This window comes from Anguilla anguilla, chromosome 9 (assembly GCF_013347855.1).
Source record: "Anguilla anguilla isolate fAngAng1 chromosome 9, fAngAng1.pri, whole genome shotgun sequence".
Classification (NCBI taxonomy): domain Eukaryota; kingdom Metazoa; phylum Chordata; class Actinopteri; order Anguilliformes; family Anguillidae; genus Anguilla; species Anguilla anguilla.
Genome location: NC_049209.1, coordinates 25,487,160 through 25,502,559, shown reverse-complemented (window position 1 = coordinate 25,502,559; position 15,400 = coordinate 25,487,160). Strand labels below are relative to the sequence as shown.

The 15,400-nt window shown below is 40.6% G+C and overlaps 2 protein-coding genes across 3 annotated transcripts; one reads left to right on the top strand and one right to left on the bottom strand.

Annotated features, from left to right (window-relative positions):
* Positions 1–2,212: 2,212 nt before the first annotated feature.
* sbds (SBDS ribosome maturation factor) lies at positions 2,213–5,263 on the top strand. The gene is made up of 5 exons (XM_035433865.1): positions 2,213–2,510; positions 2,996–3,125; positions 3,503–3,703; positions 4,176–4,340; positions 4,423–5,263. Exons 1-5 carry the CDS (start codon positions 2,383–2,385, stop codon positions 4,549–4,551), a joined length of 753 nt encoding a protein of 250 aa, XP_035289756.1. The 5' UTR covers positions 2,213–2,382; the 3' UTR covers positions 4,552–5,263.
* Positions 5,264–5,356: 93 nt separating this feature from the next.
* On the bottom strand, positions 5,357–15,354 carry nf2b (neurofibromin 2b (merlin)). Of its 2 annotated transcripts, none has more exons than XM_035433863.1 (17): positions 14,445–14,852; positions 13,671–13,785; positions 13,286–13,411; positions 12,919–13,041; positions 12,659–12,742; positions 12,361–12,429; positions 12,124–12,206; positions 11,652–11,727; positions 11,123–11,260; positions 10,942–11,016; positions 10,693–10,806; positions 10,108–10,230; positions 9,811–10,028; positions 9,508–9,610; positions 9,047–9,162; positions 8,650–8,812; positions 5,357–7,272 (listed from the first exon to the last, which is right to left on the bottom strand). In XM_035433863.1, the coding sequence occupies exons 2-17, from the start codon at positions 13,758–13,760 to the stop codon at positions 7,225–7,227; spliced, it is 1,749 nt and encodes a 582-aa protein (XP_035289754.1). In that variant the 5' UTR covers positions 13,761–13,785; positions 14,445–14,852; the 3' UTR covers positions 5,357–7,224. The 2 variants fall into 2 exon arrangements, with proteins under 2 accessions (XP_035289754.1, XP_035289755.1); XM_035433864.1 differs by lacking the exon at positions 14,445–14,852 and adding an exon at positions 15,335–15,354 and having other exon boundaries at positions 7,225–7,272.
* Positions 15,355–15,400: the final 46 nt, after the last annotated feature.

Sequence of the window (15,400 nt, the reverse complement as noted above, 5' to 3'; positions counted from 1 at the left end):
ATGGAATGACTCAAATATTTTTTAATCTACCTATACTGGTTGCAGAGAACAGATTTACCACTATTGCATCTATGTCGCAGCTGAAATGCAAAATGTACATATTTCTGAAGTTGAAATGGAGACAGATTGTTTCTGGAAGTATCCATATATATTTTTTTTAATTGAATTGATTTTGACTTTGAAAATGCGCAAGCCACATCTATCTCTCTTACCTGCCACAAGCTGTCACAAATACATGCCTGTGCCTATAATGAGACTAGTTATCTGCACTGTTTACCCATTCATTCATTCTTATTGGCAGACTTGTTGTAGCTCTCTTGAGTTACTTAGGTATTGCAACTGCAGTTTTAAAGTTAGCCCACAGATTTTCAATGCTTTTGAGGTTAAGACGTTGACTAGGCTCAAGGATAATGTTTTATTCTTGTGCCTCTCAATGCAGCTTATACTCTGTGCTTTGGATCATTGATCTGGTAAAAGGCTCATTTTCACCCCAACTCCAAGTCTTTAGAGGACTGACACAGGTTTTCTGCCAGTATTTGCCCATACTTGGTACTGTTAATTTTTACAACTGTTAGTAATTTAGCTGTCCACGTCAAAGGCATCATACTGCCACCACCATGCTTCACTGAAGGGACCGTGTTTGGTGAGACATGTCCAGTGATAGGCATGTGCCAGACAAAGCACTTTGCATTTTGACCAAAAGCCTTTATTTTATTCTCATCTGACCACAAAACCTTCCCCACATTTTAGCTGGATCACTCTTGTGCTTTCTGTGAAATTTGAGCTGGGTTTTTGGAGTAATAATCTTTTTTTTGCCACTCTGCCATGCAGGCCAGGTTTGTGTACTGCTCTTCATGTTGTTGATTGAAGCATATTCCCTCCATTCTCAGCCACTGAACTTGGTGGCTCTTTTAAGGTAATTGCTGGCCTCACAATGGCTTCCCTCAGCAGTTTCTTTCTTGTTCTGTTGCTGCTCTGGGAGGGATAACCTTTTCTAGGCATTATCTGGGTGGTATTATGTAGCATCCATTTCTTGATTAATGAGCTAACAGCGCTCAATGGGATATCCATATTTATATTTATATTTATAATATTTTTCATATACTTCTATTCTGTGCCTTTTGATAACTTGTCTTGCTGACTGTGTGTTTCCTATAAAACTCACTTACTGACCGATTATCCTCCCAAAAAGAAGTACTTTTATTCTGTAATCATGATAATCAATTTTAAAACACACAGGGAATGGCCAATCAACCCATTAAACAGCTTGTTAAAGTGACTTTTTACACCTTTATTTAGCCGCCAGAGCACAGGGGTTGAATTTTTATTCAATAAATTTATGTCCCTATTTTTATGTCATTATTAAGTTTCTTTATATTTTTTTTTCTCTCATTATCATTTGCAAATGAGTGGAGTAAGTATTTTAAGAAATACCAGTTCCCAAATTTTTTGACTGCCTCCACTGTTAATGTATAAATACAATTTGGTCAGTAGAAAATCCAAATGTGCTTGCTTCATTCAAGTGTTCCCTTGACCTGATGGACATTCCATGGGGTTATGAAGACCAACTGATTTCAATACATGCAAATCATATCTACTGTCAGGCCCAGGGTATCAATTTATTTAGCAAAACCTTCTGAAAGTTCTAATATTGTGACATTATTTATTTAAATGTCCTATTATTTTACTTTAATTCTCACATTGAATCCAAGAAGATCAATTTCCCAAGCAGCAAAATCATGCCTTTTTTGTTACATGGAGGTTCTGAACAACACTGCAAATAACTGCTGAATGGCTATATTAGCTTTTTGTTGAATTTGGTTTTACAAGATGGTTGGCACCAATTATAAGAGCAGTCATAGTAGTCAGCCTAAAGTCAGTGGATATCCGTTAAAAATATATTTAGTCCAAAAAAATGCTTGTTCTAAGCTGATTGACATCAATTACTAATATCAACCCCATGTGCAAAGAGATTATTATTTTTTTATTTTTTTTTATTTTTATTACTATTATTACTATTACTATTATTACTATTATTATTATTATTATTATTATGCCGTTATTATTGTTGTTGATACTTCTGCAACAGGCCTAGAACATACAGAATCTATCGAAACATGTACATTACATACAGAAATATTTTATATACGTTTTACTGCCCCGGGAACGTTTATATCACCATTCTTTTTTTACACCGGAATTTCGAGTGAACACCAAGTAAAACGACGTCGCCACTAGTTGATTGGACGTCGCTTACAAAACAACCCGTACACGAGTGAGCTGCGCATGTTACTGAGCTGCGCAGTTAGCGTTTGTCATAAAGACTGAAGTATATTTCCATTTCTCAGTTTTCTTTATTCTAACGTATGATAAATAATTAAGATGTCTATTTTCACACCTACAAACCAAATTCGACTCACCAATGTGGCGATCGTAAGAATGAAAAAAGGAGGAAAAAGATTTGAAATAGCCTGTTATAAAAATAAAGTTATGAGTTGGAGATCGGGAGCGTGAGTATTTCAAGTTGATTCTTGTTTGGTAGCTTGTCATATAGCTAAGGTTATTTCCTATTTGTGGGGTTAGTTTGGAGTGCCTGTCCCGGAATAGCTACTGCTATTGTTTTCCTAACAGAACGTTCGATTCTTGTGAAACCACACTAATCTTATGGTGTGTGTTTTTTAACCTTTTGTAGCTGCTAGCTTTCTAGCTAGCTAGCGTCCAGTCGCAGTTCGGCTAAGGCCCTTTCAGAAGAGCTAGCCAAGTTGCAATTTCGCTTATATAATTAAGTGTTAGCTAAATGAGATAATTGATTACTTTCCAGCTAACCTGCCTGGATAAATTGTTTCCACTTATGTTACACATTATCATATACTTGGAGCTGTTATGTAGCTAGCACCTGCTGATCATTAGGTAATTTCAAGGCTTGCATTCGGTGACATTGTAAATTTCCTGCGTGGTTTTATACTGTTTATTTTATTTTTGTGTTTTTCTTTAGTGAGAAGGACCTCGATGAGGTCTTGCAGACTGACAAGGTTTTCATGAACGTGTCCAAAGGACAGGTAGCCAAGAAAGAAGACTTGTCAAAAGCATTTGGAACAGACGATGTAACAGAAATATGTAAACAGGTAAGTATGCTATGCATACACTCACCAGCCAGTTTATTAGGGACACCTATCTGGTACCGGGTAGGGCCCCCCTTTGCCTCCAGAACAGTCTGAATTCTTCACGGCATGGATTGATAGATGTGCTAAAACATTCCTCGGGGATTTTGGTCCATGCTGATTTGATCGCATCATACAGTTCCCGCAGAGTTACAGCCACATGATTTGCTGTTTGGAGGAGAAAACTATTTGCATTTACGAGCAGGTGTACCTAAAAGTGGCCGGGGAGTGTACATATGGACATGCATACAGTATTACCTAATTTTTCATTGACATGGGGGTACTTTTTCAAGGCTACCCTTGTCTAGTTGTACTTTTGAAATTTGCTTGTCTTTTCATAGATTTTAGCTAAAGGCGAACTCCAGGTGTCAGACAAGGAGCGGCAGACGCAGCTGGAGCAGATGTTTAGGGATATCGCCACCATAGTAGCAGAAAAGTGCGTAAATCCTGAGACAAAGCGACCGTACACGGTGAACTTAATTGAGCGTGCAATGAAGGACATCCACTACTCCGTCAAAGCGAACAAGAGCACGAAACAACAGGTTTGTTGTCAATTGTTCTTCTTCACTGGTACTTCTGTAATATTTTGTTCTAATTTTAGAATGGAAAAATCTGCTAAACTGAATGAGTGAATATGTTCATTATACCCTCATACGGTTGTACAAATGTATAACCGAGTTGGTATGATTTGGCTATGGTACCCACAGATTTGAATCATCCTCCCATAATGGTAGAGTTGATGTCCTGTTCAACTGAAGAGAGCATATTGTAGGCTAATGAATGTCAGACCTGGGTCAAATACATATTGGTTTTGGATTCAAATACTCTTCTGTGTTTTACTGATCTTGTCCGGTGTATTGGAACCAATGAAATAATCTCAGAAAGTGCAACCCCTGCCTTCTGGTCATAGTGGCAGGCTCAATTACACCAGCTAAGGTCAATAGAGCACAGAATAGTATTGGAATCAAAAACAAATACGCATTTCACCCAGGTCAAATGAATGTATCATTCCAGGCTCTGGAGGTGATCAGACAACTAAAGGAGTCCATACAGATCCAGCGAGCACACATGAGGTTACGCTTCGTTTTGCCCGCCAAGGAAGGGAAGAGGCTGAAGGAGAAACTCAAATCGCTCATTAAGGTTGTGGAGAGCGAAGACTTCGATGACCAGCTTGAGATGGTGAGATACAGGAAGGCTGGCACATCAGTCAGGACCCCCCACCACCGTGTCTGCTACTTATGCCTGTCCCCTTCCCTTGCAGGTATGCCTGATCGATCCTGGCTGCTATCGCGAGATTGACGAGCTCATCCGCTGTGAGACCAAGGGAAAAGGGTCACTGGAGGTATTGAGTCTGAAGGACGTGGAGGAGGGAGACGAGAAGCTGGAGTAGCCTCAGCTCATCACTCTTAAACCCTCCACTGGACCGTCAGCCACACTACCTTAAAATTCAGACTAGAAATGATGTACTTTGTAACGAATTAACTGTTTCCCTGCACCTTGCTGAATTTTAATGATTTTTTCTTAATGTTTTTCCATTAATGCAGATTACGCATTTGAAATACGCAGTATTTATGCTTAGCTAACAGTTTGTTATATAGTTCAATCTCTGAATACAGTCCTTCTTTAACTGCATATATTATATGGTAATTTAATGTTAAGAATTATTCAGGAACACATTATCTGCACCCTAGTGGGTTCCAAACCAGAGAATGCTCCCTCTATCCAGGTTAACAAACAGCTACCCTGGTACCCTAACTGGTGTTCATTGACACTTGCACTTTGAGGTAGAATTCATCACTAGACATGAGTCTACCAGTGACAAGTTTAAAATAATTTCTATATTATTTGGTAATTTGTCCACTCACAATTTTATCAGTCTTCTCTGAAATGATAGAGAAAGTACTGCCACTTTAATTTTATTAGTGATTTACTTTCATACAAATACTTACTGGTATAAAATTATACGCCAGAAATGCAGTAACCCATGCACAAAATACTTAATGTCTGAAGCTTTAAGGTATCAAATTTAACTCAAACACTGAGTTTTTTTTAATTGTCAAAGGGATTGCCAATAAAACTGGGTCATTATAATTTCCAATTTACCTCCATATTTGGCTTCATATGTTTTGTGGGTGCGTGTAAATGTGTGTACATACAATATTCACAATACAATAACACTGACAAATGTCAAGAACTGATTTGACAAAATTTATTAGTGTCAAAATTTAAGATGCTGTGCATCTGCAGTTTTGGATGGGGGTAAAGTGAGAGCGTACACTTTATCCCAGAAGACATGAAGCATAACGTCAGAGTTCAGCCAAAAGCCTTTCCCTCAAACTTGGGCAAATGCAAAAATCTAAGCCTGTTGTTTAAAAATGGAAGTGCATCCATTCCCATATTGACTGGTTTATTAACACTGGAAGTAACTTGCAGACAAGGGGGTTGGTTGCAATCATTCATTAAAACATGAATGTTTACCCTTGAGACGAGGAATAAGAAAAGTAAATAGTAAAAAGAATAAGTAAAGCTATTTAAATCATGAAAAGAATGTAGAAATGCTTTTCAGTGTCTGTGAGCATGCTCATTTAGTGTTTTGTTGGATGGATACATTTAATATTTTCTGAAAGGAAATAACTGCATTTTATAAAATCTTCAGACCAAAGCTCCAAACAAGAAAATCCTGAGTAAGGAGGGAGTAGATTTCCCCCAAGGACAACCTGAATAAGCAGATATACTTGCTTATGTTCATTTCAATGATGATCAAGTCTTCCTAGAAATGCTGATATATTGCTTCTTTTCCATCTGAGCCATACCTTGACATGCAGCCTAAGCAGACAGGCCTGCCTTACCTTTCATAGCACAACCAGAAAGTGGCCAGATCTACTCCACACAAATTGGCAGTCACCATCCTTTCTCAAGAAGGACCCCAAGAAAGCATTATGTGCACAGCTGAAGAGACTGCAGTAGAGATGGGAACCAGAACTGCTTCTGCAGTTAATTCATGAGCAGGCTGGCCATGCACTGGACATGCTAGCAAAAGGCACTAGAGGGAGATCTAACATCAGAAACTAATGTTCAAATATGTTTTTTAAGGCACAAGATTTGTGATAAAGCTTTAAAAAAAAGCAAAATATCTGCAATGGACTGGACAAGGCACTTGTGCTATGAATGCTATATAGCCAACTCAAACGCATCCACAATGGCAAAGGATTAAATATGAAAATGGGTAAAAACGTGAAGCATTTCAAAAAGTTAGCATTCAAAAAAAGGAAATGCAAACAGTTCTTAGAATACAGCATGATGGTTAACCAGCTTTACAAATACAGCATGGTTCACTACTATAAAAACAAAAACCCGAGCTTCAGCTGCACATTTTGCTTCACTGAAAAAGCAAATGAGTAAAGCCTCATCTGTTTCTTTACAAGTCACTGTCAGTGATTCCACATTGGAAAAATAAAATAATGGTAATCACTGTACAAGATTCTCCACTACAAATGGCGCTGTTAAGGAGACAATGTGTAACAAAAGCTGGATACAAAATCAAACCAAATTTTTTACCATCCACACAATCCTTTTTTCCTTGAAATATAGGGTTCTTTTTTAAAATTCAATCCTAGAGAATTGCATCATTTGCACAGCTATTTAAAAGTGTCTGGCAAGGACTCCCTTTTCACAAAGCCTAACGTCTGAACCGCCAAGAGGTCACTGCACTGCAGTATCTGCTCCCAGACATTAAAATACCCTCCAAGATACACGCAGCGCTTTGAAATGCGAGTGACAAATGAATTATCACTAAGAACGAATCTCAAGAGTGTTTATAGTAAAAATGTGATGCGTGTCAACTGCGTACGCAATTCCGAGTGTGCAAATTAGTGTCATTTGAAAGAAATGCGTGGAACTGCAGAGCAGCTGATTGAATTGCGCCCCTGAAGAGAAACTCCGCATGCCGGGCGCATCCAATGCGTAATGCAGAGAATGTTTAGACCACATACACACATTAATTACAGTCACAGAGTGTGGAAACCGCAGTGCTGCTCGCTCCTCTTCTTCACTGTGAATTTGATCACACCTCCTCAAAGTAGGCCATTTGAGCCATGTAAGCAGAGTTACGCTGTAAATAGAAAAAAAGGGGTGGGATGGGAGGGGGATGGGGGCAAAAATGTAATTTCTTTGTAAAAATGTAACCGCTTTTAGAAAAAAAGTCAGATTATATAGTCATGGCAGGCTCCCACAAACTAGTTGACTGATCAAACATATTTTTGAAAAATGAAATATAGCCATTGCAACCTGCAGAGGAGTTACAAAATGCTGAGCATATACCACTTACACCCTTATGACACCAAAAGCAAACTGCTGGTCACATGGAATGGCACAAGGGTGGTGAAGCAGCAAACGCAGGGGAAGATTCCTCAGCAGAGCAAAGCCAAGCCACACAATGCAGCACAAGCTTCAGAGCATGCTTTCTGGCACATACTCTACCACAGCCATTTAAGCATGTACACAAAGAGTATTTCAAAATTTAGAATTCAAACTGAACCACTTGGTCATGTTAATGTAGCTATCTCCTCATGTCTTCCAATTAGATACCGAGGAGTAGACCAACATATATGGCAAAGATTCTTGGACCTATACAGAGTATGCTCCTAAATACTATTTATGAAGTCAGACTTCTTTTTCTAAATGGCAGGTAGTAACACTATCAGCACGGGATGCAGCATAATATTTGGGCATGTTTTTCAGAGGGGGAAAGGTCAGAGGTCAGCTGGACCCCAACTCAGAAAGCTCATTCTCAAAAGCAGATCACAAAGTGACTTTTCACCTCAGCACCAGTATCATTCCAATATGATGCCCGACCTACAGTTAGTGACAAACCAGCGCACATAATTTAAAATGTAGGAACGCAGCGAGTCATTCATGCTGTTAAAAAAGAGGATTACTCATGCAGAAAAAGCATGGCTGTTTAAAATGGTTTATGCATGCCTTTTCAAAACTGGAATTGCCTTTAAAAAGCAAACAACCTTAAGAATTTAAGTTACTGCCATTTTTTTACTACAGGACTAATAGTGCAAAGCAAGACAATTTAAAATATTAAAAGAAATAGCTCATTTCAAATTCAAGAAAAATCCACAAAACAATACATGGCAAACCACCTTTGCGAAATAAGAACCCCACAGCCCCCACCCCAGTGTAAACTGTGGCAAGGAGTCCCGTTTGGCGGCACGTATGGTTGAGGCAATCGGACGGTTTATTTGGAATTGCAATTGATCGTTTAAAATCGGAGCATAATGGAAAAACAGTGCGGAGCACCTTCCCTTGTGTGGTACTTCACCATGTAAAAAACTGAGCTATATATTTTAGTATAAGCCTCCGCTTCCGACTTCGTCTCCACCCGCTTTTAACAGTATGTGGGCCTTCAATAACGTCAGAGTTGTAGGGGGCACCATTTATCTGTAGTGAAAGGACAGCCTGTAGGCTTATTAGTACTTACATTACTGTGGGGAATATAGGGAGGGTCGGGGTAGGCCCTGGCCTCCCCTCTGTGGGCAAACACCCCGGCCTGCTGCTGTTCCTCAAGCTTCAGGGACTCAATCTCTGACTTGAGCTCTTTGAGCTGGTCCTGCAGGTGCTTGCTCTTCTCCATGTATTCCAGCCTGCAGACAAAGACTGGTGTTCACAGCAGAAACTCCCGCACACTGTACAGTTACACACAAACATGCACAAAGACAAAAACACACACACAAAAAAAAGGCAAATGCAAACACACATAGGCACAACTACAGCCAAAGACTTTACCACAGCCAAACTGATCAGCTGTTGGTCCTCAAAATAAATTTAGCTTAAAAGACAAGACAACCGACAGTCCATTGGGTAAATACAGTACGTACCTCTCTCTTTCGATCTCCATGGACAACCTCTTCATGTCCGTGTCCTTGAAGTCCATCCTTGCCGAAGCCATCTCAAGACTGGGATCACCTCCATCCGAAGGTGGAGGCGCAATGAGCTGAAACACAAGGGAAAGACAGAGATGAGCACCAGGACATCTCTCATTTATGTGAATACCAAGGCTGGATGCAATTTGCAGAGAACAGCATTCACACAACTCATTCTGACGACAAGAACACCTGCAATATTGTTTAATGCAATGAAAGACAAACCACAGACCAAGAACCACCTAATTATGGGTGAGCGTGGCCTTATGAACCACCAGCTGATGTTGGCGAAACAAATCAAAGTTTTTCAGCTAGAAGTCAAGAGACTTGATTGGCTCAGATCAGTCAGATTTGAATGGTTCCTATCACCAAATTGTTCAGTGATGAAGCCAGACTTGCTGATCAGAAAGACCTACGGGATAGGTTGTTTTTGTAATCTCTAGAAGTTTTTGCTTGGCTCGGCGCTCTGCATCCTTAGCCTCGCTCAGGTCCTGCTTGAGGTGATCTGCTTCCTTTGACCTAGGGAATATAGCAATATATAGTCAGTCAGAATAACATTATATGCGCTTGTATGGGAATGTTGTTTTTTTAGTTTATTTTGTTTGATTTGAAAGATTCTACCACAGATACAAAGAACCACCGGCACTGTAATACCAATACAAGTCAGACTAGACTACAATACCAATACAGGACAAACAACACAACGCTGTCGGGCTCACCTTCTCTCCGACTGCTCCACCAGCTTAACCGCCAGCTGCTCTGCCTCTCTCATCTTCTGCTCCATCAGCCTCTTCTCCTCTTTGGTCTTCATGGCCGTGACCTCCAGCCGCTGCCTCTCCTGCTCCGCCTCGGCGGCCTTGTGCGCCAGGAGCTTGGCTTCCTCCTCGGCGATCTGGGCCTTCTCTGCCAGGAGGTCCGCAGTCTCCTCCGAACGGATCTATGGAAGGAGCACAGGTCAGGACTGGTCAGCATGAGCCAAAATTGGTCATGTCTGGTCAGGTGACCTGGGTGCTCACCAGCGCCTCGTTGGCCTGCCGGGCCTCGTCCTGCAGCTGGAAGAGGCGCCGCTCCATCTCGTCCTTGGCCCTCTCAGCCTCCTCCCTCATCTGCTTCTCCCTGGCCAGAATCTGCCGCTCCACCTGTGCGCATCCACCAACAGCACGATCAGGTCAGCCGAGAAACACCGACATTCAACAAGCCTATCGGTAGACTATATATCCATCCATCCATTATCTGACCCGCTTATTCCTGGTCAGGCTCACGGGGGGTGCTAGAGTCTATCCCAGCATACATTTGGCGAAAGGCAGTGATACACCCTGGACAGGTTGCCAATCCATCGCAGGGCACACACACCATTCATTCACACACTCGTACCTAAGGTTAATTTGGACTCCCCAATTAACCCAAACAGCATGTTTTTGGACTGTGGGAGAAAACTGGAGTACCCGGAGGAAACCCATGCAGGCACAAGCTGAACATATAAACTCCACACAAAATGGCTCCAGCCAGGAGTCAAACCCAGGACTCTAGCTGTGAGAGAAATGTGCTACCCACTGCACCATCGCAGACTCTAAATAAAAAAACTAAGAAAACAAACTTACCTTCTTCCTTGCCTTCTCCTCCTTAGCTTGTGCTTTCATCTGCTGGACCTCAATAGAGTCCACCTTCCTTCTCCGCATGAAAAGATCATGGTTACCGATGCACAGCTGTAGTATCTAATCCAAGGAAAGGAACCAGGAGGAAAAAAGGACAACAGGAATTCTGTGGTTACTGAGCAGACTACATGAATTCTACATTCTGCTTTCAGAGCCATTGCTGAAACTTTTATAACATCACAAGTGCAGACCTACCAGTTTGTTGACTCTGAGCTGTGAGGAGTAGAATTTGAAAACATCCTTCTTTTTGTCTAATGGTTTGATTGTGAACTGTAAAGGAGAGGATAAAATGTGTTACTTTGGCTTCTCTGAGGGGTTTTTTCCAATGCCAGACAGAAAGGTGGCCATCATGTAGATTACACAGAAACTATCCTACCTCCTTTTCACTGTAGGATATGTTTCTGATCCCACTCCATGGAAAGGACTTGTTAGGGTTGAGTTTACTGTTCGGGTTGTATATGTGTAGCCCCTGTGCATCGACTCCCAGCAGCAACTCGGTGTCCCTCTTGTTTTGCTGAAGGTCATTGCAAACCGCAAGACAAATCAGTTCCCGTCGACTTAAAGCATGCAATTCACATTCGCAGACCCTAAAATGAAATACGCTTTATCAAAGCCCATATCTAACATGAGCAAGCAGCTCTAAGAATAGCCCGTTGATGACAGATTGCCGATTTGCATCAATTCAGACTTCTGACAGAGACAATTGGCAGAATGCTCATCTTCTCGCAAGAACTGAATGTGCTTTTTCACCTCCGCACGCATCAGCTGGTGTCAGCTGGCTCGTTCAGTCAAGCCCAGTCAATCCCCATTTCACAACCTTATCATGACCGTGAAGCCACTTCAAAACATCTCCCTGTTCTGCGATAGCACAACACTGCAGGCGCGACGGGGAATGGGTTACTCACTGTGATGGAGAAGTAACTGACTCCGTACATCTCTAGGTCCTGTGCTATTTTCAAATAGTCCATTTCGGCTTCGTCCCTGAAAAGAAGCCGCAAGAAAAATGTCCCACACAAACATTTACTCTTGGGCCAAATCACCATCTGCCAGTTTCTCACGGCTGACCCCACAACACTCAACACCAAAGGAAAAACAAGAACATTTAAAACGATAGTCTCCACGTAATTAACACCACAGATTTGAATAATGGAGCAAAAACTGCATTTTATACCATGTCTATTTATTTTATATATATATATATAGTAACAAGTAGCACAGCAGCTTGTCTTGTCATATGATTTGCAACAGCAGTGAATAAAAGGATTGCCCACTGAAATTATTCCAAGAATAGATCAGCCTATTTTTACTGCCGCAATCAAATGTATTTTAAAAAAGCAGCACAGCTAATAAGACTTTGGCAGTGATAAGCAGTCTTACCTGGCAATTCCTCTGTGCTCTGCATACCAAGCCGTAATCTTCTCTTCCCACATGTCCGCTGTCATCTGATACTGCATCAGAACCTGTGCATTCACATGCAAACTGAACAAATCTGCCAAGGGGATCTAAAAACCATTACAAATGACAGTTTTGTTCATAACGTCACTTTCAGAATGATACAGTTCTGCCAAACGACTGATTTACACTTTTACAAATAAATGAAGCGGTACTACTTACTCTTTTAGGCAAAAGCTCATCTTGGGCCAGAAAACCTGGTTTGTGGAAGTTTGGGTCATAGTCTCCATACTGAAAAGGCACACAACATTTATGCACAACAAATGTACTTTAAGTATGCTTACGTATATATTTAGGTACTTGCCTTTGGACCAAAAAATAACAAGCCGAATAAATAAAATAAATAAAATTCCCATTCATAGCTGCGATGCAAATGGGGGGGGGGGGGGGGGGGGATTGATCTGTAGTCTTAAACAGCAATAGATATACAAGCACAGACATACAAGGTTGAGGAACTTACCTTGGCTTGAACTGCATATGAGGCCAAAAGCACAGAGGCCTCTGGGGAGCAGAATATTTCTTCATCTAATATCTGCTTTTTGACCTGAGGACAATAAACACAGACTTTTCCATGTGGAAAGGGATTCATTCACAGTATGTCTAACAGTAGGGATGGTGCACACTGGTTTCTTTAGTATGGACTTCTCTAACAGACGTAGTATGAATGTGCAGTGTCGCTGTGTCATTGCAGAGGATACACAACTAGATTCTGTTTCTAACCTGCAGGAAGAAAAGATGTTGTGTGATTTCCTGGACAAGCTCTTCTTCTACTTTTTCAGGGAAGAATTTAGCCAGGAAATGAAATGTAATTGGGGAATCCTTTGGAACCTCTTGATCCAGAACCTGAAAAAAAGTAAATTAAACTATTTCAAGTGTTCTTGGGACAGCAAAATATCCACAAGAATATTTGAAATCTTTAGTATATAAACTTTAGTTAGTTAAATTCAGGCACAAGTCCACATAACATAAAGCATCAAACCTGAAATTAAATTCGGTAAATATGTGAAATACAGAACACTATTATTTTAATACTGAAAACCACATTCTGTGAACAGCAAAGTATTTTGGAAACAACAAAGCCACTAACCCGTTTCTCCGTTTTCAGCCATGCATAAGTATCTTTCACAGTATATCGAAGACCAAAGAACCATGTTTCTCTCAATCCAACAGTTCGGCAAACCAGATCGAAGAGGTCTTTCCCTTTCCATTTAACCTGAAAATTAGATATTAACGGTAATTCCCAGAGTAATTTCTGCACGTGTCAACAACATTAGAATAAAACGAGAAGTCCCTCTGATGAGTGAATGTGAAGTAACGCTAGATATAACCAATGAATAAAATATGTTGAACAAATCAGCCAACGTTTAAAAAGTAATTTTAAAAAATACTAAACGGCTAAGAACAAGGGTACAGAAAGTTTTGGAAAAAAATATTTCTGCGTATGTGGATTTTATTTCTACAGGACAGTATACCTCACAACTGAACTCCATTTCAGCATCCATGGTGATGACTTTGACTTTGAAAGTCTTTGGTTGCTTCTTCTTCAAACCCAAGATTGACATTTTCCCTTCGAGGTTGACTAGCAACCTACAACGACAAATGCAGACATGGAGAAAACTCAGACAGAGCAATAAGGTGGCTACAGTTTCCCTGGCTTTAACAATCAGAAACTTAACTGGCTAACTGCTTGGGCTTGGCTGTGAATCGCTGCTTGTTATGCCAACGGTTACATCAGGGAAAAAATCATTCAAACAAGATATCTGGCAATCAGATAAATCTATTCGGTTGTGTTCTCAGGGTAGTTAGTACAATCTAGATGAGTTGACTACGAAGTGATACAGCTAGCCTCTGTTTACTAACTTGGTTAACGTTAGCTTGTTCCAATCCAGTTAGCGAGCTAGCAAGTATGGCTACGGCTGTGTACAAATCACCACTAACTTTAACCAACGTGCGTTGCGTAGATTTAAAGTTTATATTGTAACTGCATGTTAGGCAAACAAGTAGCGTGATTATAGTTCATTATTATTACAAATAAATCACACACAAACGTTGGCTAACTTGGGCGTAATCAAACACGTTCGTGCTTGCTAATAAAGTAGCCTAAAGAAACTAACCGTGGCAAGTTAGTGCTACGTTGTGTGCTTTGTTAGTCTAATATTAACGAGCTAAAAACAGACTCCAGAATGCCCAACGTTCATTAAACTAGACTCCCGTTTTAAAATTCCACCAAGCAATGTGTCACTTACTTTCCAAATACAGGCCGAATCCCCGAAATAAAGTTTTCAATCACGGCCCCCGCAGGACGTGGATAACCAAAATCCAAGACTTGGATCTAACGTTACGCGACGAAAACGGCCCAAAACAAGCCGACAGATGAGCGAAATGTTCCCCAAAATCCCATGCTGTCGATTGTTGATAAACAACTAATTATTCAGCATAACCAGACAAAAAAATAAAAACGCATTCCACTACGATAACGAGGTTGTCCAGCTAGTCAGATACTAAACAGCACGGAAACTATTTCCGGTACAAGGGAAGCGCTCCACACTCGCAAACTTCAGCGAGTTGTGAGCTTTGTTTCAAGTCGCTCCACACAGGTAAAGCGGGCTCGTGGTAAGCGCATTTACGCAGATTAACTAATCATTATACTTGCAGATCTACAGAGGTTCGGGGTTTGCTGATACGATTTAGGTCGTTCAAGTTATATACAGATCTGTGCTAACGTGCGTAAATCTGACGCTGACGGATGGTTCTAGTCAGATCTACGCAGATCACTGATCTTCATCACACCAGGATTGCCCCCTATGGCCGAGGGTGAACTATCCTGATTTTTGTTGATCAGCGAGCAATATACGCACATGCAAGAGCGAGGAACGGAAAGAGGAGAGAAGAGACATTATTTAAATATTTAAACTTTGGTCAAAGAAAGGGAATATATATTTAGCGGAGGAGAGGGGAGATACGTTTAAACAAACTACGTTGAGTTTGGGCCATTGTGGTTTAAATCAAAGTAGTAATCTTCTTGTGCAAGTAGATTACAAACATGAAATAAATAATTCTATAATTATACTCATTATCATAGTACGACTACTAATAATAAGAATGACAACATGAATAAAAAAATATGGCTACTAACCCATCTGTATGCTATGATCTTCCTCCAAGTTACGCCTTATATTACATTACATACATACATGGGGAG